The sequence below is a fragment of the Fusarium oxysporum genome, chromosome 4 (genome assembly GCF_000149955.1).
Source record: "Fusarium oxysporum f. sp. lycopersici 4287 chromosome 4, whole genome shotgun sequence".
NCBI lineage: Eukaryota > Fungi > Ascomycota > Sordariomycetes > Hypocreales > Nectriaceae > Fusarium > Fusarium oxysporum.
Genome location: NC_030989.1, coordinates 4,824,181 through 4,851,131, shown reverse-complemented (window position 1 = coordinate 4,851,131; position 26,951 = coordinate 4,824,181). Strand labels below are relative to the sequence as shown.

Sequence of the window (26,951 nt, the reverse complement as noted above, 5' to 3'; positions counted from 1 at the left end):
CTTCTCAAAGCTCACAGCACCCCTGAATAGACTGACAAAAAAGGATGTACCCTTTATATGGGACGATACTTGCGAGAAGGCCTTTGTAAGGTTAAAGGAAGCCTTTATAACGGCACCAATTCTACGCCCGTTTGACTGGACCAAGGACGTGATCCTTGAGACCGATGCCTCTGATTATGTCTCAGCAGGCGTACTCTCACAGTATGATAACGAAGGAAGGTTACACCCGGTGGCGTTCTTCTCAAAGAAGCACACTGCTACAGAGTGTAACTACGAGATCTACGACAAGGAACTGATGGCTATTATCCGCTGTTTTGAAGAATGGAGACCTGAACTGGAGGGAGCACCCTCACCTATCAGAGTTATTACAGACCACAAGAACCTCGAGTACTTCACGACCACGAAGTTGCTGAATAGGAGGCAGGCTAGGTGGTCTGAATTCTTGTCCCGCTTTAATTTCCAGATCACCTATAGACCAGGGAAGCAAGGAGTTAAGCCCGATGCCCTGACCAGGAGGTCAGAGGACCTCCCTAAAGAGGGGGATGAGCGCCTGGCGCACCAGAGCCAAGTAGTCCTGAAGAAGGAGAATTGGCAACTTCCACCGTTAAAGGTCCAGAGAGCCCGCATCCGACAACCGCACCGACAAGGTTCAATACCAATAGAGGAACCCATCCTTTCCTTAGAGCTACCAGAAGACATTAGCCGCCTGTTAGACCAAGCCTATAAGACCGATGAAGATCTACAGTCGATACTGCAAGCCCTAGAAGAAGGAGCCCCACGCCACCCGAAGATCACACTTGCCGAATGCAAAGTAATACAAGACCGACTGCTATACCGAGACCGCGTTTATATTCCGAATTACGACCCCCTGAAGACCGCACTCCTGAAGGCTAGCCACGAACACCCTATAGCTGGTCACCCAGGCCGCGCCCGTACTTATGATCTACTCTCCCGCGATTACTACTGGCCTGGAATGCTGTCATATGTTGAACGATGGGTTAAGAACTGTCATACCTGCCGAAGAGCCAATCCTGCCCGAGAGGCAAGGCAAGGAGTCCTAAAGCCCCTACCGGTACCTGAACGAGCCTGGCAACACATATCAATGGATTTTATCACCTACCTGCCGCCCAGCGAAGGACACGACGCCATATTGATTATAGCCTGCCGCCTCACGAAGATGAGACATATTATCGCCTGTAAAGGGACCTGTGATGCAGAAGACACCGCCCGTTATTACCTGAAAGAGGTGTGGAAGCTACATGGCCTCCCACATACAATTATATCAGACCGGGGACCCCAATTTGTGGCTGAGTTCTGGAAGAAGCTTACCCAGCAGCTATCAATCAACTCGCTGCTATCAACCGCCTATCACCCCGAGACCGATGGACAGACAGAACGCTTAAATGCGATATTGGAACAGTACCTGAGAGCCTATGTATCTTACTTACAAGATGACTGGAGCCGATGGCTCCCTCTGGCCGAGTTCGCTGCGAACTCCCTGAAGTCTGAGACGACCGGTATGTCCCCGTTCTTCGCGAATTACGGATTCAACCCGCGGATGGGCTTCGAGCCTACAATTACAGTCAAAGGAACACCTGCCACAAGAGACGCTGAGAAGTTCGCGCAAAAAATGAATGAGATACTGGAATACCTACGCTCCGAGAGTATAGCCGCGCAAGCCCGCTACGAAACCCAAGCGAACCGTCACCGACGACCTGCCAGACAATATCGTGAAGGAGATCACGTTTGGTTAGACGCCCGAAACATCAAGACATTGAGACCGCAGAAGAAGCTAGACTGGAAGAACATCGGCCCGCTTAAGATCACGAAGGTTATCTCCCCGTACGCCTACCGACTGGAACTGCCTGCCAGTATGAAGATACACCCGGTATTTCACACAAACCTGCTAATCCTCCGCCGCTACCGACCCGCTGCCGGGCCAGAAATCCAGACCCGCCGCCGCCTGTCGAAGCTGAAGGAGTAGAGGAGTGGGAAGTCGAAGATATCGTAGATTCCCGCTGGGACAGACGCGGCCGCGGAGGCCGTCCTAGACTGAAGTATACCGTGAAATGGGCTGGATACGCAGACCCAACAGAAGTCCCCGCAGACTATGTGGAGAACGCCGCCGAGGTTGTGGCTAACTTCCACAGGAGATATCCCGATAAACCTGGACCACAGTGACCTATCTCGACAGAGCTCGATGCTAAGAGAGGGGGGTACTGTCACAGCTCGACCAGACTGGCCTACCCTAGACCACTAACAAGGTAGATCCGGATCACGTGGCGATACGTTATCGCAGAGACTTTGTTTACCGACCAGATAGTTCCTGAACGTAGCTCCTCGAGCTACGTCTTGTTAATAGAGCCTGACCTGCCTGCAGTGCCTATCCGTAGCAATAGACCGTATTCTGCCTGAAGCGTTCCCCGTTCACCTGCCCTACCGAGCCCAGCCCGTGACATCACCCTGATAACATACCGCAGCCGGACGCCTCCGTGTTTCCTCTCCAGTGGGGTGCTATGTGGCGACAGAGAGAAGGTTCTGGTTGGGAGCTTACGGACCACTGTGAATTTTCTCAATATCTGGTCGAGAAGCCAAAAGATGAAATTGTGTATCGTTGATGATATATTGCAGTCAAGCTTGCTTAACGAAGGTCTCTAGTACCCAGTGGAGATGGCGAATGGAGAGGCTAGATCTCGTTGCAAATACACGGAAGAGGTTGAGGCTATGAGCGAGACAAATTCTCTGCATCAACATAAGCTGTAGTGGGAGTTGCGCTGCCAGATGCTTTAGGACACTTTCAATTTATAATACTTTCTCAAGGTAACGCATCTATACACGTCCGTCGACCTTGAAATGGACTAGCTGAAAGCTTAATCGGGCCACAGAGCTATTACTTCATTTTCCGGAGTCTATAAACGCCCCCTCCTCTTCTGCATACAAGAATAATATTGTTTTACACGAAGGTGGGGCCAGTCCTAGCCCTCAATCTAACAAACCTTACCACTTGCATACATAATGATGCCAAAGCCCGCCAAGTCCTCTGTAAGCAACCCAACCCCATGGCATATTAGGCATACAGGGCTCTATACTTGATCACTGAATCTTTAACTTTCTAACTCTTACGTTGCTAAAGGCTGAGGGCCACAATCGGCATTTGCAACGAGCAAGCGGCATGATCCGGGCACGCGGCGGATGCACCAACTGCCGGCGTCACCGGAAAAAGTCTGACCAGCAGCGACCTTGCTGCAAGCGCTGCAGGAGCCTAGGCTATGAATGCTCCGGCTACTCTAATCCACAGCGGTGGGTAAACTATGCTGCAGTATCGACTGTGTCTTCGAACCAAGCACCTCCAGAAGTCACCTCGAGCCTGGCGCTTCCTGCACCGCCACCCAAGTATGAGACACAAATGACACTGCTTCTATTTCATCAATGTAAACCGAGAAAATCCGTTTATACAACGTAATTATGGCGAGCTAATCATCACGGCAGATGTGAACTACGGGCTGAGAATGTTTTGCAAAGGGTATTCCCAGAGCTGGATACGGCCATTTTTCCTCGATATGTCGACAACAAGCCCCTCTGTCCCGATTCTTTCTGCTGCTATACAGTTCTACATCCACCAAGGCCCTTCTGTGCCAGTCCTGGAATGCATTGATCTTGCCTTGAAGACTTTTCGTTACGAAGTCGTGTCGTACCAGGACACATTGAAAGCTGGTATTCTCTCAGCCGGTGTCTTGTTATGTAAATTGAATGCAAGTCCTGAAAAGCTTCGGCCAAACTTTCGTCCCATTAAATGCTTACAAGACAAAGAATCTAACACAATTTTATAATGTAGTTTCTCCAAGCTCAGCCTTGTACGCCATACATTCGTATGATATCGGAAGTCTACAACTTGAACACTCAAATAAACTTTCCGGTCTTGCAACAGAACGTTGCTGTACGACACGCCCTTGAGCTTCTGGCTGTTATGGACATTCCACAACTTGTCCTTGGAAGAGTTTGCCCTTCTCTTGGTCTCTGGAAGCGCTTCCGTGAGGCTCAAGATAGCTGGGAAGGCGGCAGAATGACGGGCGTAGAGGTGGTTTCGGGAATGCCGATGGACCTGCTGGATATATTCGCCGATGCGGAACATGACCATACAGAGAATCTAATCCTCCGCCTATCGCTGTGGGAATGGCAAGGTGATACCGCCGAGTGTCTTCAACATAATTTGTGGGATGCTTGGCGGTTGGCTGGCGTCGTAGATCTTAGGAGACGAGACCGATGCAGTAGAAGGTTACAGGATCGACAATCTGACCATGATGCAGACGAATCTTGTGGAGATACATCTGTCCTCGACCGCTTGATGGCAGTTATTTCCATTATCTTTGACTGCTCAAGGCTCCCAAAGCATAGGCACGTACTCATCGGTCTTATATTCCCTCTCGTTGTGGCTAGCCTGGAGGTGCCTTATCTAAAGCGACATGCCGAGGCGAAGCAAATCGTGGACAATGTGCGGAACGCGATTAAAGCGGAACGAACGTATAATCTAGCCAAGGTGGTGTTTCAACTGCTTGATGATGCTTGGAATGATGGCTCATCTTGGTACGATATAGACGAAAGGGCGCGATCTCAGGGTGTAGAAGTAGCTCTGATGTAGCCAGAACAGAATTATTGATATGTCGCCACTCAAAGCCTCTAGATAGTAAAAGGCACATGGAGTCATTTTTCAAAGTAGAGATTTATGAGTCGATTATGGTCCTGTTCCTTGCACATCATTCCACCACTCCGGAGATGCTATGTACGAAGGAGCCAAGCAATCCGCGTGTAAGTCCAATAATACAGATTATGGCTCATGAAAGTCCAAGACCCTTGATGTTTCTAGCCCAGTCTTGCCAGTTAAATTCATCACCAAACATACCAACATCTGCGAACTCCAACTCTTCAACACTTGTATTCGCAGTAGGGGAAAGGCTCAACCAGGAAGGGAGTTTAGTATGGTGCATGGAAGGGCTATCGTGCATCGAGTCTGTACCAACACCTTGTGCTTGCATCTCGTTATCATTCAGCCCAGTATATCCACTACCTACCCCGAACATTGACAAATCCATCGGCTTTTCTGAAGGCTGCCATGCGGATGTATCCGAAAGAAACATGGCAGTTCTGTAGAACTCGGGGTTCGTGTCGGTTTGGTGTTTCGAAGACTCATGGGACCAAGTTGGTGAACTGGATGGAACTGATGATGATAGGCAGGGCGGTTGTACACCTTGAAACGGCGTATTACTGTTGCCTCCCATGATGAGAGCATTCCACTTGGCTCTGAAGAGGTCCATCATCTCGTCATCACCACCAAACTGGTCGCCAAAAGGCAAGACGATGGCAGTCATGCGTTCAGCGTGCTCAAGGTGATTGGCTTCCTCCAGATCCTCTCTCAGACGTACGATCTCCCGATCTCGATGTTTGTTGGCTCTCAGCCACAGCTTCTTCACTGGCAAAACAACTGAATGATAAGCCCGGGTTTCTAGGTAGCGAGGGTCGCGCTGTTGGTAGGCCTGGACAGCCTGCCATCCTCGTTCAACGAGTGGTGTCCACGGGCGCCGACAGCTCTCGATGAGAAAGTAGGCTATGGCATGCCAGTTGGAAAAGGTCTGGAAAAGCCATCTGTATTGCTGGACTTTTGGATCCACGTGAAGCCTATGGTCATACTCGAGGATGTTAACGACGGCCCGGTAGACGCATTGCCTTGCCTCGTCAAAAAGCTGGCTCTGCACATCAGTCGCTGGAAAAAGAGCGGGATAGTAGATAACAAAATAGATCTTGGCCCTAAGAGAACGCGCAAGCATCGCCGCCATATCGTATAAGGGATCAGTCTTGTCTATCCACTTGAAGAACTTTTCATCTACACGTTTGTAGACTTCAAACAGCATTGTCTTTTGCTCTTCTACCGTCGCCACTGTAGATACGGCTTCGATTACCTGTCGGGAAAGCTTACAAATCTCGCACCGGATTAAAAACAGGGTCGTATCAGTGCGTCCTTCTCGCGGCGCGGGTGAGTCCACTAGGTCTGGGCTGATGTCTTTATCGTTCAGATTCGAGGGCATCTGTGTATCAAACGTCGATTTTCCCACGATTAAGTCAGTACCGAGTTCCTCTGCAGATCGAATGTCCAATAGTAAAAGTGCCCACCATAAACGCCTTCGTAGCTCTTTCTCGAACGGTCGGAGAGCCAGCTGGGAACCGTCACGATGGAGACCCATACCGCGAGCCAGGTGGATAGCAAGTCCCGTCAAGGACCAGCAAAGACGAGACTCGCCTTCATGCCGCACAACAGCTAGGAATATGGACAGTGCTTGGAGGACGGTAATGTCTGAGGTAACGAGGAAGTCTGCTCGCGACAGGGCTTGCTCAGTAGCAAATCTATATCTAGCCAGGGCTTCGTCCTTGCTCTGGCCAAGGTTGGAGAGGACGTCTTCGGGATCGAGGGATACGACGGCGGCGTAATAGATGGCCCGTATCAATGCTTGGTATGCGGCGGATAGTTGGTTAAATCTTGTTTTTGCATCATGAAATACCTTTTCCATCGTGGGAACATGGACTGCTTTGAGCAGCGGCTCGACATTCTCTTGGTAGATAGACCAGAGATATGAAACCTGAGCTGACTCAGGGTGATATATGGCCGGAACAGAGTTGAAGGGGAGGTACCCAAAGAAGAACGGGCTATGGGCTGAGGAGGAGGCATGTAGTGTGACATTGTCGTCTCCGTTGCTCGAGCAGCCATCGTCCGGGTTATTGGGTGACGCCTCGCGAATGGAGGTCCACTACTCACACTTTAGATAAATGAAGACGAAAGAGAAATACGTGCAGGAAATATTACCTCCTCATCCAGTTTTGCCCAGATGCCATCGCAGACATACCTCTTGCTACCAGTCTCTTCATGTAACACCAATCGCCCAAGCTTGTGTTGTAGCTCGTGAGATTGAAGCGAGTGACCTGGGTCGCTCGTAAGGTTATCCCTCGAAAGTTCTTGACAATGTGTTTCGGGGCTCGAGGAATGGCTGGGTGAGTCTTTGGGAGTGCAGGTTTGAGTTTGTGATGCCGCATGGCTTGGGGTAGATGACACGGCAGACTTGAGGGTAGGTTCGCCATTAATGCGATCGCCAAGTTTCTCAATCACCTGCTCCAACACGCTGACTTTCTCGGCGAGTTTATTCTCTGCGATCGATTGAGCACCATGACGCCTGGTTCGAGTCTGTCGTGGTGCCCGTCCTACGGGGTAAATGCAGGGAACTTGAACACGTCGACAAGTTGAACACGGGGACTCTTTATTGCAACGGACCTTGCGACGTCTACATAGGAAGCAGGACTGCGGTCGCAACGAAGATACTGGAGAGTGATGGCCAGTAGTATAAGACGCTTTGAGGTGGAGAGAAAGTGGAATCGGGGCAAAAGGCGTGTTGTTGATGGCTGCTGCTGCTGCTTCTGCAGTAAAGAGAGGAGGCTGGACCTCAGATTCGTTCATGCTTGGTGAGGGGTGACAAATTGGCAAGCTGGTGAGATCCTAAATGAAAATTCCAGACAACGGGGTATGGGTGGGAGGCCCAAGGAGGTCGTCGACTCATTTCATGGCTTACTAGTCTATCCGTTCTCAGAGGATGCATAACAAACCCTGCGCGGGGGTGGGCCAGATGGAGTTTACTAGGGTGTCGCTTATGCTAACTGTATTTAGATAAGTCTCACATATCTACCTAGGGTGTTGGCATCCAACCACGTCCTCCAGCAGTCCGCGGAGCACGAGCAAAGACTCCACTTGACTCCGGAACCGAAGACGCGAATGGATTTGGGACCAGAAACTGCTCTCATTGGTTGAGAGGAACAGTGCTAGACCGTTATAGGAAACAGATCAGTAAAAGGAATCTGGTAATCTGCCGAGCTTCAAGGACTACCGGTCTACCCTACTTCCCTAACAGGGCACAAGCCATCTGCGTCTTGTAACCAGGAATTAAGTCAATCTAGATAGTGAATATCAAATCTTAGAATCTCGGGCAAACTTGAAGCCGGCTCTAGAATACTCCGTCTAATACCTAATAGGCCGGACCCGACTCCGAGGCCGACGCACCGAAGAACAGTTCTCACCTTCGGAGATTAGAATTGTTAACGGTGGACCTCATGGGAACCAGAAGAAGATGTCTTATAAAATAAATCAATATCATCAACCACAGAGTGTCGCAGAAGTCCAGCTACACCTCAAAGATTCTTTTGCAACAACCCCAAGATGAACGCCACATCTTCACCTACCTCCTCGGAGATAACATCCGTGGACAACCTCGACGAAACAATTGGGAGGATTGCTCGGCAAGTCACGCAAACATCAAACCGTCATCCCGAACACGGCACAAACACAAATAACGCTATCAATCCGCAAAAGGGAAGTAACCTCGATCCTTTCTCGCCTGCATTCGACGTAAAGGCCTGGACCAGGGCGTTCATCGACGTCTTCGATGCCGACCCCAACGCCGCGCCTCACCGGGCAGTCGGTGTTGCCTACAGGGGCCTGAGTGTCTGCGGTTCCAGCACGGGGAGTCAATACCAGAAGACTGTTGGAAACATCTTGCTAAGCACGGTCACATCCCTCTTTGGACAATTGACCGGCAGAGCCAAGAATCAGGTTAAGATTCTCGATGGGTTCGAGGGAAAGGTCGAGCCGGGCGAAATGCTCCTCGTGCTTGGGCCGCCTGGTTCAGGATGCTCAACTCTGCTCAAGACGCTTGCAGGACGAAAAGAGGGTCTGGAAGTCTCCAAGGAGTCTCACATCAGCTATCGAGGTCGGTGATACGCTTACCCGTGATAAAACCAACGGTCAGGCTAATGTCTAACTCTGAACGTAGGAATCGACCCGGCTGACATGCACACTCGCTTCAGAGGCGATATCATGTACAACGCCGAGCTCGACGTCCACCTCCCCGCACTAACGGTTGGCGACACCCTCGAATTCGCCGCACGAGCACGAGTACCCTCCGTCGTCCCCGGTGGTTTCTCTCCAAAGCAGTTTGCACGCATTCTACGAGACGTAACCATGGCCATGTTCCGCATTACCCATACCATCAACAGCAAGGTTGGCAACGATTATATACGCGGTGTGTCAGGGGGTGAACGAAAGCGTGTTAGTATTGCCGAGGCCGCTCTGGTACGAGCCAAGTTGCAATGCTGGGATAATAGCACCCGTGGTCTTGATAGTGACAATGCGATATCTTTCTGCGAGACGCTTCGAGTACAAGCCGATATCATGGACATTGCGGCGGTGGTTGCGATTTATCAGGCTCCCCAGTCGGCTTATGACGTAAGTGGGATGTTTGCCCTCCTGTAGTCTTTTGCCAACAACTGACGTGTCGCAGGTCTTTGACAATGTCACCGTCCTATACGAAGGGCGGCAGATCTTCTTCGGGCCCACGAAGGATGCGAGAAGATACTTTGAAAGCTTAGGATTTGAATGTGAGCACGAGCCCCAAACTCTTGTGTTGGCACGGCAAAGCCACTGACTTCTTGCAGCCCCTGAGCGACAAACAACAGCAGATTTCCTGACCTCCATGACATCTCCCCACGAACGCCGAATTCGACCCGGTTGGGAATCTCAGGTCCCAAGAACAGCAGCCGAATTTGCTACTCGCTGGCAGGAGTCTAACGAACGCAAGGCCCTGCTGGCTCAGCTTGCCGCCTATGACCAAGACCATCCACGAGAAGAGCGGCTACAGCATTTCTCCGCCAGCCACAAAGCCGAACGCAGCAAGGCTCAACGCCTCAAGTCTCCTTACACCGTTCCATATCTTCGTCAAGTCCAGCTATGCCTGTGGCGAAGCTGGAAGCGCTTGGTAGCGGACCCTGGCTTCACCATTGCCCAACTACTTTTCAACCTCGTTATGGGCTTTGTGCTGGGCAGTATGTTTTATAAACTTCGTGACGACACGAGCAGTCTCTATTACCGTGGTGGTTTGATCTTCTTCGCCATGTTGTTCAACGCGTTTGCAAGCGAGCTGGAAGTGAGTTAGAACCAACTCCAGAAAGCAGCCCGCATTGACTTACCGAGCTAACATCCCCGCTATTAGGTCCTCACGCTCTATGCCCAGCGCCCCGTGGTGGAGAAACACAACCAGTATGCTCTCTATCACCAGTCCGCTGAAGCCATTGCGAGCTACGTTATGGAGCTTCCATACAAGACGACCAACACCATTGTCTTCAATCTCATTCTTTACTTTCTGGCCCAGCTTCGGCAGGATGCCGGGGCGTTCTTCTTCTTTGTTCTTACTGCCTATCTCATCCTGTTGACCATGTCAGGAGTATACCGTACGGTGGCATGTATAACTAGGACCTCTCACCAGGCAATGGTACCATCTGCTATCTTGACCCTCGGCCTAATGCTTTACAGTGGATTTACTATTCCAGTTGGATCTATGAGGGGCTGGGCACGATGGATCAACTATATCAATCCCCTCGCATACGGTTTTGAAGCGCTGATGGTGAACGAAATGCACGGTCGACAGTTTCCCTGTGCCAGTACAGTTCCATCTGGACCAGGGTATAGCCACTTGACTAGTTCTCAGAGCACTTGCGCCGTCGTTGGGGCTGTTCCCGGTGCTACGACTGTCAATGGAGACAGATATCTGGGGGAAACCTACCAGTACTACTACGCTCATAAGTGGAGGTCAGTAATATTGCGCGTGATCCAGACTCCTTATACTGAGGGACAGCCAGGAACATCGGAATACTCTTCGGTTACACGATTTTCTTCTTCTTTACCTACGTATTGAGTGCAGAGTATGCTCGTCCTGCGCCTAGTCGGGGTGAAATACTGGTCTTCCGTCGTGGGGCATCTTCTCCTACCAAGCAGCACCAGAACGACGAGGAGCTTCAGTCTACTGGCCATCAACTTGTTGAGAAGCCTTCCACGCCGTCCATGCCACAAAGCACACCTTCCTCCAAGCAGCCAGCACCTAGCGTATGTGGCAAATCGGTCTTCCATTGGGAAGACATTTGCTATGACATAACGATCAAGGGTAAAGAGCGAAGAATCCTGGATCATGTTGACGGGTGGGTACAGCCCGGAGTGACGACTGTTCTCATGGTGAGCCACCAAACCCTGCACAATCCCAGTAACAAGGATTAACAAAGGTTATAGGGCGCCTCGGGAGCCGGCAAGACGACACTCCTCGACACACTGGCAGGTCGAATCTCGGTCGGGGTACTAAGCGGCGATACCTTGGTCAACGGTATACCGACTAGTCGCTCATTTCCCCATCAGATCGGTTACGTCCAGCAGCAGGACCTTCACCTCAACACCATGACGGTCCGTGAAGCCCTAGAATTCAGCGCTGTACTTCGCCAAAGCGATAGCATCCCTCGAGAGGAAAAGCTGGCCTACATCGACGAAGTTGTCTCAGTCTTGGAGATGTCCGAGTATATCGATGCTATCATTGGCGTGCCTGGCGAAGGCCTGAATGTGGAACAACGTAAGCGTCTAACAATTGGTATCGAGCTAGCTGCCCGGCCCCAGCTTCTCATCTTTTTCGACGAGCCAACGTCTGGACTCGACTCACAAACATCTTGGGCTATTTGCGATTTGATTGAAAAGCTTGCTAGGAGTGGGCAAGCTGTTTTGTGCACTATTCACCAACCCTCGGCGATGCTCTTTGCTCGGTTTGACAGGTTACTCTTACTGCAACCGGGCGGCAAAACGGTTTACTTTGGTGGTAAGTCTTACTCCTGCCCTCTCTCGAGTCTCTTCTCACACATATCCAAGAGATTGGTGACAACAGTCGGACCATGATCGACTATCTCGAGAGGAACGGTGCATCGCCTTGTCCGCCTGAGGCGAATCCCGCTGAATGGATGCTCAAGACAACTCTCCCGTCTGCTGATGGCCCACAATGGTTTGACGTCTGGCAGGCCTCACCAGAGTATTCAGACATGAAGCAGGAGCTTATTAGATTGCGTTCAATGGAACCTGCAGCTAATTCCGATGCGCTCTCCTCCGCCAACACTTCTCACGAAGGCGAATTTATCGTCTCGTTTACGACGCAGCTTCGCGAGGCATTCCTACGTATGGCCAAGCACTTTTGGCGATCTCCCGTCTATATCTGGTCAAAACTCTCAGTCACCATTCTTTTTGTGAGTCTACCCAGCATCCGGACCGGAAAGTAACTGCAACAATTGACCATGGCATAGTCTCTCTTCATTGGCTTTAGCTTCCACGCCGACAATAGTCTTCAAGGCCTTCAGAATCAGCTATACTCGGTCTTCATGTGTGTCCTCATCTTCAACCCATTCAACAAACAAATCATGCCCATGTTTGTACCGCTTCGTGCTCTTTACGAGGTTAGAGAGAGGCCTTCGAGGATTTATCGCTGGACAAGTAAGTGCATATCCCCTCTGACCTCTCCGTCGGCTCATCTGACTCAAATACAGCATTCATCCTCTCTCATGTACTAATCGAGCTCATCTGGAACACCCTCGCTGCCGCCATCTTCTTCTTCTGCTGGTATTACCCCGCTGGCTTCGTTCGTAATACGACTTCAGATGACATCCATATTCGTGGCTTCACCGTATTTCTCTTCCTTTGGCAACTCATCCTCTGGATATCTACTTTTTCTCAGCTTGCTATCTGCGCTATCGAAACGGCCGACCTGGCAGGTGTCCCAGCCTCGCTGGTCTCTGTTCTCTGTATGGCCTTCTGCGGCGTCGGGGTGGCTCAGACCGATCTCCCCTCCATCTGGCGCTACTTCATGTATCACGTGTCTCCAATGACATATCTCGTCAGTGGTGCTCTAACAACAAGCCTGCATGGGTCAAATGTGACGTGTATCTCCACTGAGATAGTGCGCGTTCCTGGTCGAGAGGGTCTCGATTGTAGCTCCTTCTTGGCCGCCTTTGTCGAACAGGCGGGAGGTTACCTGATTAATCCTGAATCTAGAGACGAGTGTCAGTATTGCCCAATGGCAACGACGGATCAGTACTTGTTGCAGTTCAGTATGAAGTATGATGAGAGATGGAGGAACTTTGGTATTGGTTGGGCCTATATCATCTTCAACATCGCTGCAACCTGTGGCTTGTATTGGCTGGCCCGAGTTCCTAGGCGTTAGTTTATTGTCTGCTGGGTCAATGTGCAGTGTTTGCAGGTTTTGCTTCAGGTTTCCAGGGTCAGAGTGAAGAACGGAGAAGAGTCGCTGTTTCTTTGATTAGTTACCCTAGTTGATCTTACATATAGCTATGACAGCTATTAAAGAAACACTTTTAGCATAGACTTTTATTTCTCAGTCGCTGTTAGCGACCTTTCTAGATTTAATATATCACTGTTCATATTGTGCACCCATTGAAAGCTTTCTAGCCCTGAGACTTGGAGGTAGCAGCATGAACTTCGGGGCCATGTGGAGCCGCCTAGTTTGAATTATCGAAGCAGTGAATTGAATGAGTTGGGTCCAGTCGCAGATCATCAACATCCCTTGAGGTATAAATGCTTGAGCCCTTGCAATTCTTAGCCCTATAGTAGATCAGTGGATGAAGGCTATGAGATAAATGTGGCTGTCTCACGGATACAAGTAGCAAAATGTTTGGTGACGAAGATGAATACTCTCTACTTTGAAGGTGCTGATGAAGAATTAGCTTAACTCAATCTCCTGTTGAAAACTATAAGTACCTTGGTGTAATGTTGACGCAACCGAAGCCATGAACGTCCTTGTATGAACCTTTCAAGTTGGTTTTACTATAGACTCGCGCCTACGCAAGTCAGAGCTGGGGTTCCAGGTGATTGAAATTTATTAAACGTACCGAGATGACATCTGTAGCCGCCGCTGCGGTGATAGCATAACAAAGAAGTGAAATCAGCTGCATGGCTACTGTTTGTAGAAGAACGAGGAACAAGACGTTTTGGTCGATGAAGCAGTACAGAATAAATGTGCCTTTTGGTAATACCAAGAGATCTTCGTAGTACCCGAGAAGAAGAATATATTGACCAAAGTAAGCGCATGCCAAAAGGTTATAAAGACGCTGAAATAGGCCTTATTCTTTTGTGCAAGGGTCTCGGCATGTTATTGCCGAGCTTTCACAGCGATTAAAACATGGGTTCTGGTAATCATTGCCGAGTGTCTAATCATACGTGCTGAAAGAGATGCCTTAGCGCTGTGGCTGAATCAACGTTTCAGCTAGCCTGTTTTAAGGTAGATAGATGCTTATCTTTATATATTAAGTTGTTAAAACATACTAGTAGCTGACATGCTTGAGCCTTTGGCGGAATGCGCGGAATGCGCGGAATTCTTAAAGGTTAGGGTTATGCTATTTGCTTTCCCTGCTAATTCTGTTGCATGCAGCCATGCCCAAGTCTGATCAACATCTCCAGAGTAAAACTGACTGGACAGTCTTCTGCGGCGAGGTCGTTGTTGGCATTAAGTTGACGTCGGGCGCTGTTAGTCTGATCAAGCTACTCTACAAAACTGCCACTCAGGGCTTGGACGATGTCCTGGACGAGTTGGATGAGGGACCTTCGTTGCTCTTTGACGCCTTTGGCATTGTTTTTGACATGATAGGGTGTTTGATGGCGATTCCTGAACAGAACGATATGCCCGGAGCTGCGTACCGGAATGCATTAAGGACTCTCCCAAGAAGACGTTAATATCAGTAAAACAAGACTGCTAACCCTGACATTTAGATAAGCGCTATATCCCGCTTCCGAGGGGTCTATCACACATTCGCCTTCTTCGTCAAGGGAAAAGGCTCGGCTAAGAAAGTCGTCCTGGTTCTGGATCTCTTGACAGTCTTTGCCAATCTCGGCCTCTCCGTCGCTGTTGGTGTCGAGGAAACAAAGGCGGCGGATTCGCGGAAGGACTATGATAAAGAGGCAACAGAAACAGGCTTCATCACTTAGGGGCTCAACACATTGGCAGGTCTTGCTTACTTCACTGCGTTTTTCTTCAAGGCCAACCCAGAGATCTCTTCTGCGAGCGCTGCTTTGATGGTTGGGACTGTGGCGGCGGGGGCTGCGCTTGAGGGTATGGTCTTCAAGTTGCAATACGACAAAGACTAAGAAAGTAGCACTACCTTGTCCACCACCATTTTAAGCTATTAGTTCTATAGTTTAGCAGTGTATATAGATAGTAATATATATACTAATTATAAGTCTTAGAACTCAAATTGTGGCTAATCTTATATTTGCTAAGAGAAATCTCTTATGGACTCTTTCTGAACATTAATCACATAACAGCATTACATATCGCCAAATGTGATTAAGTCTGTGCTAAGAACGGGACTACACTGGCGTAGGAGTTAGTCTGCGGTTGCTCTCGTCCGATAGAAACCCAAAGACCGAGCGACTTATCATTTTCTTTTATCGGTTTTCTCATCTGGGCGTTTCACTTCTTCATCGCGCAAGCTCAATGCTCTTTCGACCCGTTTTTCTATTCTCCATGCACCTATGTCGCGCGACCAGACCTTCCTGGAGACTCTCGTTGAGAGAAATATTGTAACTGCTAGTAGAAGACATTTAAGCCCCTGGTCAATGCGACAGGTCGAATCGAAAGGCGAAGCCAATTAAACGGTTCGTCATAAGAGAATTCATCCTGATGGAATGCCAGAATGGCCACTATACTGCACCATCACGTTCACATTCAATCCCAAGGTCCATTACTTTTCTCTGCCCAGAAGGTGCCAGGATAGTATGGGATCAGTCATTCGCTCAGGCGTGGAAGACTATGAAGGGGGTTCTTGGATGGGATTGGTATGGAGATAAGCTTCTGACATACCAAGAAGCCGAGAAATGGTCAGAGGCTTTAAGGGATGAGGCGAGTTGGAATAGCTGGCGTGGTGAAATGTTAGACATACTAAATCCTTTTTTTTTAGAATACTATATTATAAATACTATTCAAGTATATCGATATCAACAGAGAGATAATAATTTAAATTTAGTAAACAACCAGCCCTTTAATATCACATGATGTTGTAAAGTATCATTAGTACTAAATTCTTGTCTGGGCTTCACCAAAGGGTTATTATTCGAAGCAGAGAAGCTTGACTTAGTTCTTGGCTCTGCCGGTTAAATGCCTAACAAGAAATATTACAGTACTTAGCAAGATATTTCTAACCGTCTTCTGGTATTAACTCCCATACTCTCAGGTCCCTATAGGCAATCAACTGTCTAATGAGAGGCGGCGTTAGGGTTTATATTAAAGAGGTCAATAAATATACTAATTTAGGCATTAATATAAAATGTAGGTAAGAAAGGCTCGAGGTGTTACTTCTCTTTTGCAGATTAATAGTTTAATGGTAAAGAAGAGACTATATAAAGTAATATTTTTAATACTCATAATTATAAGCTAAGTATAAACTGTTGATTAGATTTAATTAAAATAAGGTCTTTATTATAAGATAGAGAATTAAATAATTGGTTTAATACTATTAAATATATTAAATAAGAGTATTTGTTTTTTTAGAGAGAGAGAGAGAAATACTAAAGCGACACCCTAGTAAATTGTATTTGTATAAGGTCTGTTATGCATCATCCTCTGAGAACAGGTACATTATGACATGAGTTAACCACCTTCTTGGGTTTTACGTCTGTGCTCCTCTGTCTGTCAGTTTCATTTGGTATTTCCTCAATTCCCCAGTCTGTCACCCCTTATAACACAAACATGAACGATCCTCGGGTCCAACCCCCCACCATTTCTGCTGTAGCTGTAGCCTTTAACGATACGCGTTTTAACACAATTTCTCTGTCACTTCACCTCAACAATAACGCTTCTTTCAATGCTGGCTACTACCATCGAGTATCTTCGTTGCGGTTTCAATCCTGCTTCCTATATAGACGTCGCAAGTCTGTTACAATAAAAAATCCCCGTCTTCAACGTGACAACGGGCTCAAGTGCCCTGCATCTACCTTATCGGACGGGCATTGGGAGAGTCTGATAAAAACAGCTGGGAGGAAGACAGGAAGGATACCAAGACCTACATGGGAAGGTTTGTTGGAGATAGCCAGTCCTTTGGTATTGAACGCGCCGCACTAGCTAGATGGCTTTTTCATTTAGCTGAGAAAGGCCTACCGGATAGGGTGCGTAATGCTCCTGTTTTGTCTAATTAGAACAGGATACAACAGTAGGTTATTGCCTACCGCAGGTAGCCGAAATAGTTCATAATTATGTCAGTAAAAGTATCTTCTTCTTTGGGATCCCCAACATACCCATCTCGTCGTTCATCATAAGGCTCTGATACGATACCTCATACAGTAGAGGCGCCCAATGGGAGCACGCGAAGAGGAACCTTAGCTTGTCACCGTGCAAGCTCCAGATCAATGCCAAATTCGGCTAATGGATTGGACGCGTTGAAAGCGACGTCATCGACTTCACGGTAGTGGAGAGCTGCGGCGCCAACCGTTGAGGACAAGGTCAGAGCTAACAGGGGCAAACCTAATAGCTTCATTTTAAGGCGAGAATAAAGTAAAGAGAACTGCGGAAGTAAAGTCAAGCTATGGACGACGAGCTGCTATCGTGCACCTTTATTTTATTTCTTTGTCTTTTAATTATGCTTTCATATCTCAATTGGTCTTGAAATCCTTCGGTGCTAAGTTTCTGCGGATGAAACATTCAAGACAATCCCACCATTATATATCATAAAGTCAGCAAACACGTGTGTTGAGATTAAATCCGAAGATCGCAGTGATGGCGCATGAATCGACCCCTGAGTGAAAAGAGGCAAACTTACTGCATACTTAATTTTTGGCGCGGTAATTCTGAGCTGCCTAAAATCGACGTGTTTATATATATATATGTATGTATGTATGTGTATTTTTCGTCTGGGTGGCTGTAACGAAGCCAAATCTCCTACTGGAGCAAAAGACGTGCTGAGCTAGCTAGGTACAGGATACCCCGCTTCCTTCACCATCCAGCATACCAATGGCACAAAAGGTGCTGTATTTCTCAAGCCCGTCACCCGTCAGCGGGTTCGAGGGCAATCTATTGTCGAACTTTTTCCACCGACCAGAATTCTCTCGCGCATCACTACATCTGCTGACGCAGTCCACAATCTCCAGTAACCAAGTTGTAGCTCGTAGTCGACTGTCGCGGCGGCAGGGAAAAACCTCGGGAAGGGATCAGAGGCCGACGGTGCGGCTTGCCTTTAAAGGAGAAAAACCCATCGCAATCGGCGTCGTTGATCGGAAGGATGTCGCTACGAATGCCCGGGGCATCGCCCTCCGATATCTAAGGCGTTCTGGTTCTGAGGTGCCGCCATTAGATCCGACAAAGGTGTTGTCAGAGAAGGCGAACTCTCCAAAATTCCTTCTCTGAAAACTGCTGTTAGGGAGCCGATAGCGTCCCCGCAGTTTTTGTGTGGTCGCGTGGCCTGCAGAAAATCCCGCTCCTAGCACCGCACTAACAGTGCGTGCCAAGAAAGAATTTTTACAGGAGAGAGTTAAAATCGACGTGTTTTCCGACAATCTATCTCCAGTATAGGGTAAGGTCTTTCCCAGATCGCGATACCTATTTTAAGCTTTCGCGTCGTGCATCAGCAACGCCTCTTATCGTAATCCCTATCACTTATCGGAGGTCTTATCGCCCCACGTTAACCAATAAAGTCAACTGAACCTGGCGCTTGGAAATCTCTCCGAAGAGGACGATTCGCTATTCGCTGGCTTCTAAAATACCCGAGGCTTGTTTGAAATGAGAGCACTTCACGCGACGCTAAAGGAAGTGGATTTCGGGTACAGACAGGCTGAGCGAGTCTAGACTGCAAGCAACGGGTGTAAAGATGAGCGCAGGACAAGGGGGGGCAGGATCCGGGAGTCAGCCACATAGCATGGCTGAACGGTGGTAATTAACTTAGTGATCTATCGGCTGTAATCAGCATGGCTGCATGGCTATTGTTGCCACTTTTCAAGGTCTCTTTCGTCAAGGGCGGGGCTCGGAGCCCGATAGCCTGAGCAGCTGTCAGTATGATCCCGATGAACTGGTCCAACTACTAAGCGAATTTTCCTTAGAATGAATTGTTCATCGGCAAATTGTGGTCCATTCCACTATCTTATGCTGCGGAATATTACTTGCATTACCTGCATCACTTGGTCGCAAGTGAGTTTAGTCTATGCATGCATGCAGGAAAAGGGGCCACCATTCAGTGTTCACGCTCAGAGGGTTTGCTCCTCAGCCAGCCCCTCACCAAGTAACGCAGGTTTCAGCTTCGGTACGGAATGTGGCTAAGTAATTACTTCCCTACAACTCCTTGCGACACGCGAGTTTCGTGGCAAAAATGGTTCGAGGCGAGAAACCTAGATTGGCGATATTGATCCAAAACAGCCAATCATCTCAATGCCGCATCTCAGCCCTAGCCAAAATAGACAAGCGCAACTGTATGTCTCAGCTCTTCAGCCAGCCTCGGAATGTGGTGATTTCCCTTTTGGGACAACCTGTCGCTGAATTGAGTGACGAGGCTTGCATGAGAAATCGGGGAGTTTTGTGGTCTACTAGGCTTCCCGCGTGGACTCCCGGAATTCTGGGGTTGATCGGCCTAAACTATCCGGCGCCATAAATGGTAGCGTAACTCTTTATTTACCCTGGCGTTTGCTCAGCTCGCCACACGGAGGAGCTGGTATGCTATGTGACATGAGACAGTCGTTCAATGGATGGAGGATTCTCGACCGTCTTAAATTCCTTTTTTGATACGACTATTTCCGTCTAGATTGCGAACGGTCGAGCCGAGACCAGCTGTTGTGTTGGAGCACACTCAATTGGGAGCTCAATGGGGAGGGAGGCGTTTGAGGGGTAGCTGGGGAGGTATTTCAGCTGAGTTCAATAGCTCTTGGCTTATCTCAATATTTTAATATCCTATAATCCCATTGATCTTGGCTCGCTCTGCAAACTGCAGGACTCATGTCTCAGCACATCTTTCCACAATTCTTTTGATTGAGAATGTTGGGTTTGCGAAAAACCTTTGACGTCCGACGAAAGCGCAAGAGTTCGTCTTCATCTCTCAAATCAGACGCCCAAGAATCCCCCTCCCCCTCCTCCTCACGCAGCACAACAATGGAGTCCGTCCGCCAAGGCATCAAGCAATCGCTTGTCTCCATGGGCAAGGACAAGCACCACAACAATGTCGCTGTCAGCGTCAACGAGATGGAAGTCTCGGACGGTGAGAGTGAGAGCACAACTGTTGCGTCGAACCAAACTACACATGAAGACGTCGCGTCAAGCACTACTCTTACCAAGAGTACTACCATCACTAGACTCGTGGACTATGAGAGGTTGACCAAGATTACAAGAACTGTCAAGAAGTTGATAGTCAAGCTTGACGACTACGATGAAGAGTTTGTCGATGAGATGGATATCAGGAGTTATCTCCAGTACATCTCTGATGAGCGCCTCATTCACATGCCGAGGCGGGGTAGTGATTGGGATCGTGTTCTCAGCACTGCTCAGTTCTTTGGTCTTCAGATCACTACTTTCGCCAGCAAGATTGATGTCTTTGCATCTGGCGCGCACTCGTCTGCATCAGCAGCTCTGGCCAGTTGCCAAGTCCTTCTCGAGGTTCGCCACCCCTCCATCCGTCATTCTAACAGTGCACTAACTGTCGCCTCTGCAGATCGGACACAATCAAGCCAAAGCCCTCTCCCCAACCTTCGTCGCCCTGTACGAACTGTCCATGCTTCTCTCCACCATCTCCCGCATCCGCGATCTCGAGCGCATGCCCAACCACGTCAAAGAAGCAGCAGCCCACATCCTCTGTGAGCTAGTCCACCTCGTCGGCTGCATCGCAAGCTACTACCGCCAAAAGATCAGCAACCTGCGACCGGACGATAGCATTACCATCAGTGTTGATGCTGCATTTGGCCAACACATTGAAGATATCTGGAAAGCTAAGGATGATCTTTGCGGTCGTGTTTGGCAATGGAGTCTTGGAGTGAAGACTTTCTCCATCAGTCTCAAGTCTGTCCGACAGCGCCTTCAACCCTCCGCTGGACCATCTGTAAGAAACACCCTGTACGATGAAGTCTCGGAGCATCTTGATCGCTCGGAGGGTACTTGCAACTGGATCAAGGATCACTTGACCGGTTTCCTCAACAGCAAAGACAAGGCCCTTAACTTTTGGGGAGGCGCTGGTGTCGGTAAGAGTGTTCTCGCTGAGTGGGTTCAAGAGCGACTTGCACGCCCTCTCGACTACAGGTCTTACTCTGTTCTTTCCTACAACTTCCCATGGGACTCTCCCAAAGAAGCTACTTCGCTTGCTTGCGTCAAGAGCTTTGTCTTCCAGCTCCTTGATCGAAGCGTTGGTGACGTTGAGCTTTATGGTCGACTCGTCCAAGCCTTTGAGACCTACTCTAAGACCTTGAATGCTGAAGGTCTTGAGAAGACCCTCTGGGATACACTTCACACTGGCCTACGCGCTTCCGAGAGTGTTGGAACTTCTTTCGTCCTCTTGACCGATGGCTGCGACGAGATTACCGGTGGCTCCAAGAGTGCTGTGACTTTCCACAAGACGCTCCAGGGCTGTGTTGCCGACCTCAAGCGCACCCGTATCATCACTTTCTCACGAAAGGTTGACGGCCTCAAGGACGTCAAGAGCTTCCAGATCCATGAGAAGGAAGTCCACGAGGACATCCGATCCCATCTTAAGCAGATACTCTCCAAGTCTCGTCACTATCACAATGTTACTCATGATAATCGCGAGAATTTCATCAACGATCTGGTCGCCAAGTCCAGAGGTAGCTTCCTCTGGGCTTTCTACGCCGGACGTCTCATTTCTCGGGAAAAGACTTGCGATAACTTCCTCGCTGCGGCCAAGAACATCAGCGCTGATGTCAATGAAGTTCTTCGCATTGCTGTTGAGAAGTTGAACATTAAGCAAAATGAGACCATTAAATACATTCTTTCCTTTATGCTCATCACCAACTCTCCCTTCGCCGTCCAAGAGATCTCAGAGCTTCTCTCCACCGATCTCCATAAACACTGCATGTTGTCTACTGCTTTTAACATCTCCAAGTTTGTCTCAGAGAACTGTAGTGATTTCCTCATCATCCGTGGTGGCCGTCTTCACTTCTGCAACGCTGTCGTCCAGTCATACTTCCGAGGTCTTCTCGGGAAGTCCCTCCTCTCAGAAAAGGAAGCTCACTCGCAGCTGACACTGAGAATGCTTCTCTACGCGCGATTGAACCTTGACTTGGATCAGGAGTTGCTCACTGAGGAGTTGGAAGAATCTGTCGTTGATGTTATCCTTCACAAGCACCACCTCATGGGCTATGTCATGCGCAACTGGGTTATTCACTTCCGATGCGCTGGCTTTGTTGATTCCCGCGATAAGATATGTCTTCCCCAGGGCTTCCGCGATTTCTTCCCCGAGTCTGTCATGTTCAGTCTGCTTGAGCGATCTTACTGGGGCAGACACCATGTCCACCAAGATACCATTAAGCTCCACGAACTCACTCTTCGTATTCAAGAGTCTTGCTTTGGAGAGAAGCATGCGACAGTTCTTCAGAGTCTCATTGTCCTTGGCCACATCCACGTCAAGTTCTCGACCTCCTCTGATGCCCATGTCTGCGGCGCAAGATACTTCTACCGTGCTGCGAAGTTGGGTGAGATCATTCTGTCCAAGACAAGTGTTCTCGTCGGCGCATGCACACACTTGTTCTTGACCTGGACTGAGACTATCGTAATCAACGAGCGAACTGAGATCGTGACATGTCGCGAGGAGATGATTCGCGTCTGGATCGAGATCTGCAAGCACAAGCATGGGAGATCCAGTGACGAGGTCATCTGCTGGTATGAGAAGCTTGCCAAGTTCTACATCTGCATCCATGAGGAATGGCGAGCCACCGTCGCTTATAAGGAGCTCTATGAGATTATTGTCATTCGCTATGGCAAGAAATCACCCGAGGCTGGTCGTATTGGTGCTTTCTTTGGTACCCTGGACATTGTCCTCAAGGGCGAACATGCTGAGAAGGGTATCTGTGAGCTTGAAGAGTTCATCTTTGAGACCACGGAAGAGCTCGATGTCCACGACCATCTCTGCATTGCCATGATGATCAAGCTGGCTTGGTCATACCATGCCTGCGGCAAGTTCTACCTCGCTGAGAGACTCTTCATCAGCATCTGGCGTCGCATCTCAATCACTTGTCGTGTTAAGGCTAGCATTGAAGTGCACATTGCCAAGATTCAGATTGCACTGGAGTACTGCAAGTTCTTGCGCAAAATTCATCGCCACGAGGAAGCAACCACCATCCTCATCTGCCTCTGGGCTGAGTACGAGCATCACTATTGTGAGACTGAGACTCTCATCGTCTGGATCCGAGAGCTCGGATCCCTCTGTAAATCCTTTGGCCTTCTTGAGATCACTATCACTATCTTGACCAAGGTCTGGGGTTGGTTCAAGGGCTGCGGCAAGGGTGATGACGAGGAAGCTCGTAAGACTACCATTCTTATTACTGAGGTTGTTGAGGAAGTCACTGAAACTACTACTACGACCAAGACGACCACCACTACCACTACCGAGGTCACTGAGACGGTCGTCCGAGAGATCTATGAGACCCACTACACTCGCTGCAAGAAGACTGGCTTCGACCATGCCTTCTATAAAGCTACTATGGCTCTCATTGGTATCTACTTTGAGCATCATCGCTGGTCAGAAGCTGAAGTCATCATCAAGCGAACCCTCGAGATCACTTGGAAGGCCATCCTCACCACTGATGTCAGCATCACTCTCTGCGAGCACTCAACCCGCGAATGCGTTCATGTAGCTCGTCGTCTTGCCAAGTGCTACCATTACCAAGGTCACTTCGAGAAGGCCGAGCTCATCTACCTGCGCATCTACCACGCCTGCCTTGCCTCTTGCAAGCTTGAAGATGAGCTGTTGTGCGAGTCACTTACAGTTCTCATTGAGTTCTACGAGGAACATCACAGACACGAGAAGGTAATCCATATTTACATCGAGATTCTGGCCAAGTACAAGAAGCACCTTGGTCACACTCATCACTTGACCATCAAGACTCTGTACTGCCTTGCTCATCACTGCAAGCTCATCGGCCACAAGGATGCATATGCCTACTACCTCGAGATTGTCACCATTCTCAACAAGGACATCAAGCACTGCCACCACGACGCCTTCGAAGCAGCTCTCTGGCTCTGCCGCCACTACCACCACCGCAGCATGTGGGTAGAACTGCGCACCATCTGCGTTACCATATGGGAGACCCTCTGCCACCACCACTCCGGGCATAAGTGGACAGAGGAGATCATCTGTGAGATCTATGAGAAGTATACTACTCTTCTTGAAGTCCACATCAAGGTTGAGTTCTCTGTCCTATACAAGATTTCGGTCGAGTATAAGGAGGTCATCAAGACTATCTGCGGTGGGGAGTCCCATGCTTACATCTTGGCTTTGATTGCGTTCGCTAAGATGTGCGAGAAGCATGAGAAACACATTCATGAGTCAGTTACGGTGTATGAGGAGGTTATCAAGAGGACTACTACGACGAAGACGACTACTACTACTGTCACTGAGACTACAGTGCACATGGTCAAGAAGCGTCTTTCCAAGTTGTATGTCACTATTATTACCTCTAGTGGCAAGAAGGAGGGCCACGTTCATGTTCCTATCGATCGAGCTATCTCGATCTGCATTGAGACGTATGAACATCTCAAGATCAAATTTGGTTGCTGGCATGAAGATACGCTGGAGCAGCTCAAGTACATCATCACGCTGTATCACAGCTGCAATACCAAGGAGTATAGCTCCAAGATGATCAAGCTGCTTGAGCTTCATATCACTGAGGTCATTACTACTTGCAAGGTCACTACAGTCTTGTTCAAGGTGGCGATTACTCTGGCTTCTATCTACGTTAGCGTCAACCTCATCAAGGAAGGTCATGAGGTTCTTCGCCAGTTGCGACATCTCATCATCTTCAGAGGAAGTATGCCCGGTACCGACATCATGCTGAAGCTCGATTTTCACATCAGCAAACTCGTATTTGTCTTCCTCAGCGCCTTCGAGCAAGGCCTTTGCCCCAAGGACTGCTCAACTACTTACTCTGAGATCATGGCCACCATCATCTTTGAGTCTCTTCTCTACGAGGAATACTCCCGTGTCATCGAGTGCGAGACCGAGCTTGAGCTCATTCTCGAGTGTGGTGCCAAGTTGCGAGGCTTCTGGGTTGAACACAAGCGTTCTCAATTCTTGCTCATCCTGGACAAGAGACTCTTCCAGTTGTTCAAGACCAAGTATGCTTCTTACCTCAAGGATGTGAGCGAGGAGCACCAGCGCGTCTTCTACCTTGCTATTCTATGCGAGCTTGGAAAGAATCGTGGCGCTACTCAGATCGACTTCCCTCTTCTTGCTGTCAAGGCTGGAAACGCCAGAGTCAAGGAGCTTCTCCAAGCCAAGGACTGGCATTGTGCCCAGCATCTTGGTCACTGCATCTTCCACTTCGCCCAATCCCAGAAGCTGTACCATCTTCACAGCTGTATCCAACATGGCTACAAGCTTGCTGAGTTCTTGGCAGGTATTGATGTGCCGCATCCCCATGATGCCAAGGATGACACGATCCGCACTGCTATGTTGAAGACATCCCGCGAGATCATGGCCGAAGTTCTTGCTGCCTTCAGACAAGAGAACATAGACTACCTGTGCCTGCGCTTTGAGGATATCTCCGGTCTCATTCGTCTTCTCGGTGCCCAACAGAATTGGGATGAACTTGAACGCCTTCTCCATCGTCTCTGGGATGCTCGCGAGAGGATGCAGAAGTGTGGCTGGTCACCTACCACCGTCTTGGATATCGGCAAGATGCTAGTCCATGCCCAATACCTCTGTAAGGACATGAATTGTGCCATCGAGACAGCCGAGTTGATTTGCTACAACTTGCGCCGCAGTCGAGGCCGTCTCGATGTCGAGACCTTGGAGTTCTCCCGCCTTCTTGCAGCCTTGTACGCAGAGGCTGGTCGCAATGCCAGCGCCATGAATATGCACGAATCTGTTCTACGCGAGATGATCTCCTGCAGCAGCAGCAACGAGTTCGGCGAAGCATATCCGGAGCGTCAACGCTTCACTTCCGAAGCACGTATGCATCTAGAGCTTCTCAAGGGATGCCATCATCAAATGCAAAGTTGGACCAAGCCAGTTGAAGAGTTCAAGGATGTTCACTGCCGCTTGAACATTGACCTTGGTCTTGAGTTGCCTACGTTTGAGAAGTGGTGTAGCGGTGCGGTGGACAAGAGTATTGAGGGAGGAGGCAAATATGTTGCTCCGAGGGAGTGGAGGTTGAAGGGGGATGTGAAGACAATTGTTTCTCGCCGAAGAGTTAGCCACGAGAGACCAAAGGGAAGACTGGATGTGCTGCGTACAGCTAGGACTTGGTGGTTGACGGTGTGAATGGTATATGCATAATGGGCGATGATTCTGTAATGATGGTTGTAAACGCTCACATGTCTCTCACTTGAGCTTTCTTTTGTTGGGTCTCGGGGTTTGTCAGTTTTGCAAGGCGGGGTCACTGGATTCATTGTACTAGTTACAAATAACTTTCGCACACAAAATGACCAGGTTTCTATTTATATGTTTCTTGGTGAACTGCTACAACTATAAGCAAGGATGATTGTCCGGATTCTCGCTCACCCATTAAGACTTCTATCCATAGCTGAGAGAAAGTTGCCGTAATTGTGTGCCGGCAATCCACTATAGAAACAGAGTTCTAACAAACTTGCCAATTGCAGAGCGTTTTCTGCCGCATTGAATTTGAAAGGGAGACAGGCAGCTTCAAAACAAAGACGGCTCTCAGTAATGAATACAACTACTTCTCAAGGTAAGGGCGGAACAATTTCATAAACTGCTCAAATTCCTCCTTTGCAAGCTTTTTCCTTGCGTCTTTCTTAGGGCCATTCGAAATATGAGTATGAAGAAAAGCCTTGCTTGTCTCTTTAGTAAGGACAGACTCCGTATTCGTGGGGCCATCGTAAGGAGATGAGGCATTG

General features: G+C 49.0%; 5 protein-coding genes across 6 annotated transcripts; 4 read left to right on the top strand and 1 right to left on the bottom strand.

Moving 5' to 3' along the window:
• The first annotated feature begins 3,003 nt into the window (after positions 1-3,003).
• On the top strand, positions 3,004-4,701 carry FOXG_18857 (uncharacterized protein). 2 transcript variants are annotated; one of them, XM_018398995.1, is made up of 4 exons: positions 3,004-3,042; positions 3,134-3,431; positions 3,490-3,752; positions 3,836-4,701. In XM_018398995.1, exons 1-4 carry the CDS (start codon positions 3,016-3,018, stop codon positions 4,637-4,639), a joined length of 1,392 nt encoding a protein of 463 aa, XP_018239356.1. In that variant the 5' UTR covers positions 3,004-3,015; the 3' UTR covers positions 4,640-4,701. The 2 variants fall into 2 exon arrangements, with proteins under 2 accessions (XP_018239356.1, XP_018239357.1); XM_018398996.1 differs by having other exon boundaries at positions 3,004-3,431.
• A 131-nt stretch (positions 4,702-4,832) lies between these two features.
• Positions 4,833-7,498, bottom strand: FOXG_04578 (uncharacterized protein; the record flags this gene model as incomplete). The annotated part of the gene is made up of 2 exons (XM_018382611.1): positions 4,833-6,797; positions 6,854-7,498. 2 exons carry the CDS (start codon positions 7,496-7,498, stop codon positions 4,833-4,835), a joined length of 2,610 nt encoding a protein of 869 aa, XP_018239355.1.
• A 753-nt stretch (positions 7,499-8,251) lies between these two features.
• On the top strand, positions 8,252-13,109 carry FOXG_04577 (uncharacterized protein; the record flags this gene model as incomplete). The annotated part of the gene is made up of 11 exons (XM_018382610.1): positions 8,252-8,801; positions 8,865-9,316; positions 9,372-9,468; positions 9,526-10,013; positions 10,080-10,675; positions 10,726-10,969; positions 11,027-11,095; positions 11,150-11,720; positions 11,771-12,138; positions 12,196-12,382; positions 12,436-13,109. The coding sequence occupies 11 exons, from the start codon at positions 8,252-8,254 to the stop codon at positions 13,107-13,109; spliced, it is 4,296 nt and encodes a 1,431-aa protein (XP_018239354.1).
• Positions 13,110-14,335: 1,226 nt separating this feature from the next.
• On the top strand, positions 14,336-14,887 carry FOXG_04576 (uncharacterized protein; the record flags this gene model as incomplete). The annotated part of the gene is made up of 2 exons (XM_018382609.1): positions 14,336-14,550; positions 14,677-14,887. 2 exons carry the CDS (start codon positions 14,336-14,338, stop codon positions 14,885-14,887), a joined length of 426 nt encoding a protein of 141 aa, XP_018239353.1.
• A 5,137-nt stretch (positions 14,888-20,024) lies between these two features.
• On the top strand, positions 20,025-26,523 carry FOXG_04575 (uncharacterized protein; the record flags this gene model as incomplete). The annotated part of the gene is made up of 2 exons (XM_018382608.1): positions 20,025-20,525; positions 20,581-26,523. 2 exons carry the CDS (start codon positions 20,025-20,027, stop codon positions 26,353-26,355), a joined length of 6,276 nt encoding a protein of 2,091 aa, XP_018239352.1. The 3' UTR covers positions 26,356-26,523.
• Positions 26,524-26,951: the final 428 nt, after the last annotated feature.